Source organism: Heteronotia binoei, chromosome 12, assembly GCF_032191835.1.
Source record: "Heteronotia binoei isolate CCM8104 ecotype False Entrance Well chromosome 12, APGP_CSIRO_Hbin_v1, whole genome shotgun sequence".
NCBI classification, from domain to species: Eukaryota; Metazoa; Chordata; class Lepidosauria; order Squamata; family Gekkonidae; genus Heteronotia; species Heteronotia binoei.
The window spans coordinates 60,176,667-60,185,702 of NC_083234.1; the positions used below are offsets into that span (position 1 = coordinate 60,176,667).

At 39.1% G+C, this 9,036-nt stretch overlaps 1 protein-coding gene across 1 annotated transcript; it reads left to right on the forward strand.

Annotated features, from left to right (window-relative positions):
- Positions 1-4,991: 4,991 nt before the first annotated feature.
- LOC132580011 (uncharacterized) lies at positions 4,992-6,287 on the forward strand. The gene has a single exon (XM_060250617.1). The coding sequence runs from the start codon at positions 4,992-4,994 to the stop codon at positions 6,285-6,287; it is 1,296 nt and encodes a 431-aa protein (XP_060106600.1).
- The last annotated feature ends 2,749 nt before the right edge of the window (positions 6,288-9,036 follow it).

A 9,036-nucleotide genomic window follows, 5' to 3' on the forward strand; every position in this document is an offset into this window, starting at 1 on the left:
TGTGCGATCCTTTATTAACTCTCAAACTAATGCTCTGAGGCCTAACCTGTCCGCAACGGACAGTACGCGAAGTAATCCTCATCTTTTGAAGAAGGCATCATCTTCAGTGGCAAAATATAAGGCTTCGATGTGTTTTAAGGTATCCAGAGCATGCTCTGGTCAATCCCAATCAAACCCCGAATTGGATAATGAGTCATCAGTGCAGCCCTCTATGGATGTGATGCATAGTCCCTTTAATGTTTCAATAGAAGATGACCTTCTGCAGTCATTTGGGAGCCTTCCAGCAAAAGAACAACAGGCCATCCTCGTAAGACTTGAATGTACTAAGCGGCAGCTGCAAAGGTCTTTAGAGCCGGGGAAATCAGTTCCTTCAATCAACCTGGATCCTGCAGGCAACCCCTGTCCCCTTGTCCCCCATCAGCTGACTTAATTGATCTGACTATGGAACCCTCTCTAACTGGCTCAAGGACACCCCAACATAACGGATGTATTTTCACTGATGACGCCAGGGTGCTAGAAAGGATATCAATTATTGATTGACAACCAGCTAGAGAAGCCACAAGGAATATCCACATTGTGTCCTGGAACATAGCTGGGTGGAAGAGTAAAGTGAATGACTCAGATTTTTTGGACTTTTTGAAATCCTTTGATTGTGTCTTCCTTCAGGAAACATGGGCGGAAGACAGTTTTAGACGGATGGATTTTAAAGTTTTTAATCTCCCTCCTTATAGAACTCATTCTAAAGGTTGCAGTAAAGCAGGCCTGGCTGCTTTGGTGAAATCCAACTTACCATGTAAGGTGGTTCTCTTGGATCCTTGCCCGCCATTTGCCCAGGCTTTATTGCTGTCCTCTCCAGCACTGACTCTAATCATGATTAATGTTTATTTAGCCCCTTTTAACGGAGAGCTGGAGTTTGATGCTGTCTGGGAGAAATTTTCTGATTGTGTGATGTCTTTGTTTAGGAAATTCCATACTGCTCAGCTCATGATTTTTGGAGATTTTAATGCTCGGATAGGCAGTAATAATCAGAAATGGATCTCCCATTTTGGCTTTGAAGCAGCTGAATCCCTTCCACTACAATTATGTTTGCCCCGTTGTTCTAAAGATACTTTAACCAATAAGGCAGGTCTTAGATTAATTGAATTCTGCATAGAACACAATGCTATAATATTTAATGGTCTTTCCAAATTTCCAGCTGCAACTGATTTTATTTTTTTTTCCACACGGGGTTGCAATGTGATAGATCACCCAATCTTCTGTCATCTATCGATAACTTTTACATTGATTCGCGCACAGAAAGTGACCACTTGCCCCTAATTCTATCTTTAAGATTGGATCTGGAGGTTAATATGGTATCATCTTCCCAATCTGTGAAGGCCTCTGAGAATGTTCTAAAAAAAATCAAGTGGTCCCCGGCCCTAGAAAGGGAGTTTTCTTCCCTCTTTGGCTCTGAAGCACTGTGCAGAGTAAGGGATTCAATCATAAATTCCAATTCAGATGATACAATCCTTTCAGGATTCTCATTATTAATTGATTACTGTAGTGCTAAAGCTAAACCTGTGATCTTGTCTAGGTCTAGTTTCTCTAGCTGGTTCGATACAGATTGTTTAGCTTGGAAACAAGAACTGAGAGCACAATTTAAAGAGGCCTGTCACTCCAAAGATCCAACAAAAATTAAGGCCTATATTGCTTGTAAGACAGCCTACCTGTAGCTTATTACATCCAAAAAGAAAGTTTTCTTTCAGAATAAATGGGACAAACTTTACCACTTGATAAAATCTAATGATAATAAGGCTTTCTGGACAATCATTTCAGGTAATCTAAAAAACAGTTCTGTTACTGGCCCAAATATTTTTGCGCAAACATGGGTTGATTACTTCTCTAACATTTTTGCTGCTCCATGTGTATCCCCTCCTATCTTAGCAAACCCTACAGTTACTGATATGCCGGTCTGGCCTCCAGTAACTCTAGAGGAAATCAGTGATTTATTGAAGGATTTAAAAGCGGGTAAAGCACCAGGCCCTGATGGCCTTCCCACTGAGGTATTCACAAACTTTGCCAATTGGTGGCTCTTGCCCCTTGCAAAATTGTTCTCTTTCATTGATCTGCATGGCTCCATCCCAGACTCTTGGCTTGATTCTATAATTATCCCAATTTACAAAAGAGGGGGGGTGGGGTTGGAGTTACCAGAAAATTTCCACCCCATTAGTTTATTATCTATAGTGGGCAAATTGTATGCCAAACATTTAGAACTTCGATTAACTGACTGGATGCGCCTAGGCAGCATCATAGGTCCTGAACAAATTGGCTTCTTCAAAGGCAAATCTGCTATGGACCATTGCTGCACTCTGGCCTTCCTGGATGAAAAATATGAAAAATACCGGGACAAAAAAATTATATGCTGCCTTCAGCGACTTGAAGGCGCATTTGATTCAATAGATAGAGCCCAACTATAGATTAAGCTGGTTACCTGGGAATGGACCCTCGTCTGCTGTTTCTCTTGAGGAAATTTCATTCTAATACTTTTTGCCAAGTGAAATTTTCTTCTAGTGGTGACTTGACTAGCAAAATCCCAGTGTTAAAGGGGGTTAAACAAGGTTGCGTGTTGGCCACAAATCTTTTTAATTTATTTTTAACTGACCTGGTACAATTTTTGAATCCTGTTAATGGTCATCCGCCTAAACTAGCAGGCCAAGCGATCCCCTTATTACTTTATGCTGATGATACTACCATCCTCTCTTGAAGAAGTGTAGGCCTGCAAAGGTATTTGAATGCCTTCTATGACTACTGAGCCTGCTTCGGCGGGGAGGGCGGGGTATAAATAAAAATTTATTATTATTATTCCTGTAATTGTAATTCACTCTCTATCAATTATGCCAAATCTAAAGTAGTTGTCTTTTCAAATTGCTGGCACCCACAGAGATGGTTTATTGGCAACTCAACAATTGAGCAAACAAAAATTTTTAAATACTTGGGGATCACTTTTAATCACAAGTTAAGCCGGGTTTTGCATCGTAACAACACCGTCAACTTGGCTAAATGTTCGGCTGCTCAAATTAAACAGTTTTTCTTTGCAAGGGGCAACCAATTAGTTCTAGCAGCAATTAAGGTGTTCAAAGCTAAAACGCTAGCCCAAATTCTCGATGGTATCCCTATATGGATCACAGCATTTACCAGGAAAGTGGAGGGCATTCAAGCCTCATTCTTTAGACAAATTCTTGGTATGCCAAAATGTGTGTCCTACTTTGCTCTCTGCTCTGAAGTGGGTCAGTCTTTGGTGGAGACAAAAGCCTGGATTGCAGTGTTCAAATTCTGGCTCAAAATTCACTTTAGAACAGATCCTAACAGCCTTCATGATTGTATGAAAAGAGTCTGATATATTTCATCCTGGACAGCAGTGCTTATGTCCAAACTTAACCAGTTGGGGATAGAGGTTGATGATTTTTTTTACTTCTGATGAGTCATATATCTTTAGATGTATTAAATTGAGACTGTGGGAGTAGGAGAAAATGAAACTACGGCCAACAGACCCTTATATTTGCTCCCCAGCTTCCTTAGGTCTTTATGCTTTCTGCAGCGAAATGCCCCATTATCTATCAGACTTAGCCATTCCAAGTCATCGCAGGGCATTTATGTTGGCTATTTATTTATTTATTTATTTTATTCGATTTATATCCCGCCCTACCCCACCGAGGTGGGCTCAGGGCGGCTTACAACATAAAAACCAACAAAATCAATTTAAATACATTAATAATACATTATTATAATTATACAATAAAATACATATAAAATACATAAAACTCACTTCAATATGTACTATGCTACCTTCCTTAAATTAATTCTTCAATATTCCAGTATTAAATAATCTGGTGTTCGAGATTTGAGTGTTCAGGCATTCCGATAACAATTAATTATATGCCAACCGGAAGAAGGCTGTTTTACAGGCCCTGCGGAACTGTTCAAGGCTCCGCAGGGCCCTCACCTCCTCCGGGAGCTGATTCCACCAACAGGGAGCTGCAATCGAGAAGGCCCTGTCTCTGGTCACTTTCAGATGGGCCTCCTTTGGCCCAGGGATTGTAAGAAGGTTTTGGGATCCCGATCTCAGCACTCTCTGGGGAATATGTGGGGAGAGACGGTCCCTAAGGTAGGCAGGTCCCAGGCCATAAAGGGCTTTAAAGATCATAACAAGCACCTTGTACCGAACTCGCTAGACTAAATTAGTTTCCCTCCAAAGTTTTACAAGGGAGATATCATCGAGTCCCCTTAGGCGACAGACTCTGTTCCTGTGGAGCGAATATTCCCGACTCAATTCAGCATATATTGCTTGATTGTTCCTTTTAGCATAATCTCCGTAAAGATTTATTTTGCAAGCTTTCTTTCTCCCCAGATTTGTCTATTTTGCCACCCTGTTATTATTTATTGAACGATACTGAGGGGGAGGTTAGCGAGGCTGTGGCAAAATTTTTGTCTGACATCCTTAAATTTAAATCTGACCATGTATGAACGCATCTGTAAACTCGGTTTCATTTTGATTTTATCTCCAAATGTTTAAATTTTTATATTCTGTGTATTTTTATTTGCAACTGTTATGACATTAAAGGTTTGGTATGGTATGGTAATTTCAAGAGCCTACCCTCCTGCAGCTAAAATGAGTTCTTATGTTTCTTTCTTTAACTGTCCTTTTTCTGATCAGAATCCAACATGAGAATTTTGATTTCCATCTCCATTCCTTTTACATAATGTGTTACCATGTATATCTTCTATAACACCATCCTTTCTTTATTAATAGAAAGATTCTCTTAAACTGTGCTCATTACGTCTGTTTTGCTAGCTGTTCCTCTAAACTTCCACTCCAAACATATGTTGGGACATCAAACCTACAGTCAACAACAGCTCCAGTACTTCTTCCCTTACTCTGTGTTGTGTTTTTCTATCATCTACAGAGTGGATGTCTGATCTCCTTTCCCTGACCAGTTTGAAATATGTCCAAAATGATGAGCTCTTGGACAAAACCAAAATTGATGGCCAGTGTTTACATTGCCACCTTCATGTCAATAGCAACCTATTTCTACCTCCAGAATCAAAAACTCCCTTACAAGCTGGTGGTGAAGAACAGCATCTGCCAAGGGATTGTTGTCAATGACACCATCACACCCTTAAAAGATAACAGAACCTTCATCATCGCTCCATACTTTGACAACAGAAAGAACAGAATGACACGAGTGATTGCAATAGTACACCACAAAGAGGTCAAGGAACTTTACTGCCACTTTTGCCACCCATCCAATGGTGAAACACATATTTCCAAGGCAGAAATACATATCCTTTCTGATAGATTTGGATTCCCTTATGGTGCCACACACTTGCTTTGTCTGCAACCAGATGACTGGGATTCACATTATGTGACAATCCATTGGTCGCCAAATAACAATACTGGCCCATTGCCACTATTTGAAATAAGAAACCGCGAACCTGAGGGTTCCCTTGTGGACTTTACAGTTTGCATCTCCACCATGTTTGGGGAATACAACAATGTCCTGCAGTTTGTGCAGAGCATGGAAATGTATAAAATCCTCGGGGTGGGACGAGTGGTAATCTACAAGAACAACTGTAGCCAGCTGATGAGGAAAGTGCTGGACTTTTATGTCGCAGAAGGGCTAATTGAAATAATTCCTTGGCCCATTGACTTATACCTCAGTGTTTCTTCTCACTGGCTTTACTCAGTGGATCCCAGGGACATTCACTACTATGGACAGGTCACAGCCTTGAATGACTGTGTCTATCGCAACATGTATAGGAGCAAATATGTGCTGCTGAATGACATCGATGAAATTATTCTGCCCATTAAATATCCAGACTGGAAAAGCATGATGAAGAGTCTTAAGAGCCAACATCCAAAAGCTGCTGTTTTCTTCTTTCAGAGCCATCTTTTCCCTAATCATATATTCACTCCCAGTGACCCATTCAACATTTCCTCTTGGAGGAAGATACCTGGCACCAACATACTGCAACACAGCTTCAGGGTGCCTGACAGGAACCCAATTGAGAATCCTCGGAAAATGATAATTGATCCAAAGAAAATTGTCCAGCAATCTGTACATAAAGCTCTGCAAGCATACGGAGGCAATGTTTATGTTCCAATGAATGTCGGCTTTTTGTTTCATTGCCGGGGTACAAAGCAATCTCCGCTTCCAAGAGAATCTCTCATTAGGGACATAAGTCTCTGGAGATATAACATGTCTTTGGTCGGGAATGTCAGCAAAGTGCTCCATCAAATAGCACTGTAAGATAGGGGATACGGCTGAGAGAGATCTCATTTGGTGGCCAAAGTATTTGAGTTTCAGCTTCAGCATCTGACCTTCCAGGGAACAGTCAGGGTTGATTTCCCTTAGGACTGACTGATTTGATCTTCTTGCAGTCCAAGGGACTCTCAAGATTCTTCTCCAGCACCATAACTCGAAAGCATCTATTCTTCTGTGCTCGGGTTCTTATATTACAGACATATTAATGACTTTCTCATGTAACTTTTAACTCAATTTGTATCAGTCTAGCTGGATTTTTTATGCATACACATATATGTGTATATATATTTATTTTTATTATTAGTATTTGATTTCTTTGCAAATGAGTTATGTAAATTTATTGAGTATTGTTAATATAACTTTAAATGGGTGTGTAGCCTAATATGCAAAAGAGTCCCTGCTACAAAAAGAGCCCTGATAATCACTAATTACTCATCATTTGGATGACATATTGCATTTCTTCAGTCCTCAGGAGTAAAGATCTGACTTTTTTCTCAGTTGCTCATAGCTCTTATTCAAGACTTGAAATTTTTTTGCTCTAATATCATTTTTACTGCAGTGGAAGAGGCTAAAACAGATCAAGCACCAATATGTATGACAGATTTAACTGTTATTCCAACAGAAAATATTTGATGTTTTGATAATAGTTTTCTGATGAACCTAGATTTCAAAAAGAAAATTCAAAATATTTGATTTTTTTTTTTTTTTTACTGTGACTAGAAACACCAGTACAGATGCCATAGTTTGAGAAAATAGCAAATGCTGTATTGGAGCCCTTATCTAAATTTGTAGTTTAATTTTTGCTACCTTTTGTTCTCCAAATGGATTCATGTGTTAAAATCACAAAACATTTTATTAGTTTGGGTGAAGGCAAGGAAATCCCATCAGAAGCTGTGTTTGTAACTATGGATGCCATGTCCTTGTATATAAGTATACTCCATAAGGATGCCAGAATGGTGGATGAAAAAACATTGGAGAACAGAAATAATAAAGGTCCACTGACATATTTCCTACTAGAATTAGTTGAAATAATATTGGAAAAGAATTATTTCCAATATAAAGATACATTTTTCTTTCAGACTAGGGAAGTGGCAATGGGGTCTAGTTTTGCCCCTAGTGTTACCAACTTATTCATGGCACAATTGGAGGAGGAGAAAAATTGTAATAAAAATACAAATCCAGTCTTTGATCAAATTATATTCTACAATCATGTTATTGATGATTTATTCTAAATTGTAAGAGATGGAAAATATGTACAGACCCTTGTTGAATGGATTACATAGCAACGTCAGATTTTCTAGTGAGACAGATAAATATTCCATTACATTTTTGGATACTAGGGCTTACAAGCAGCCATCTAACAAATTGGCTCACCATACCTTTTGCAAACAGACAAAAATTCCTATTTTCATTTCATTCCACCCCACTCATTTGCACAGGAACCTTCCATATGATCAGTTTCTGAGACTAAGGAGAAACTGTACAGAGGTTGAGCATTATAGGACTGATAGTGCACATATGGCCTTAGAATTTAAACAAAGGGGTTACCCTGAGGATGTTATAAGAGTGGCCAAAACTAGATAGAGCAGGCAGACAGAGCTTCTTTGGCCAAAAGGAAAAGGTTGAAACCTCCTGCAGCTGCCCTGAAATTTTGTGCCTTTCCCTCAAACCGCCTCCCCCCAGACCCCTTAGATTATACCCTATTATGCCACTTACTTCAATGGTTCATTGGGTATAATGGAGTCAACAACAACAGATCATCTGATTCACCTTATATGGCCTGAATATAGCTGAATCAGCTGGGGTTGTATTTGGTTCGGTATAACTGAATACACACCCCTACTGCCAAGACAAGTCTCCACAATCCTAGAATGATGCATTATTTTATTTTTCCTACCTAAATGCAGAACTTCACATTTATCCCTGTTAAAATTTATTTTATTTGTTTTAGCCCAGTTTTCCAGCCTGTCAAGATCATCCTATATCCTGACTCTGCCTTCTGCTGTATTTGCAACCCCTCCCAATTTAGTATCATCTGCAAATTTAGTAAGCATTCCCTTTATTCCTTCATCCAAATAATTATAAAGATTTTGAACAAAACAGAACAGAACCTTGAGGCACTCCACTTGTCACTCCTCTTCAAGAGGATGAGGAACCATCAACAAGCATCCTTTGGGTGTGATATGTAAACTAGTTACAGATCCACCTCACAGTAATAGGATCCAAACCACATTTTACCAATTTGTCAACAAGAATATTATGTGGCTTAAGATATTTATCTTTGAATTCACAAATATAATCTTCCAAATCTAACCAACAGTTCTCATAAGCAAAAGATGAAGAGTAAGGGGGAATGTATACATTCACTATCAAAATAACTTGCTCCTTAAATATCAAAAGACATGCCATTGCTAAAGATGTTAGAGAAGGAAGAGGTGTAACATCACAATTTAATGAGGTAGAAATTAAACATGCCAGCCCACCACTAGGACGTCCTTTAGCAACAGACGAAGTGGCATTAAGTGAGTGGGTAAGAAATCCATTTAACATTAATTTTGATGTTAACCAGGACTCCTGAACAAAGATTATATCATAACCTCTCATAAATTGGAGAAAGGAAGGATCTTGAATTTTATTAGCCCATCCTGACACATTCCATGAGATGCACTTTAAGCAATGTTTGCTCTGGGCCTCTAGTTGTCAATTTACCATCTCTATTTTATCATTAAAATCT

What these genes read in the sequence shown, in the direction of transcription:
- LOC132580011 (XM_060250617.1), top strand. Translation starts at nt 4,992, where the DNA reads ATGATGAGCTCTTGGACAAAACCAAAATTGATGGCCAGTGTTTACATT.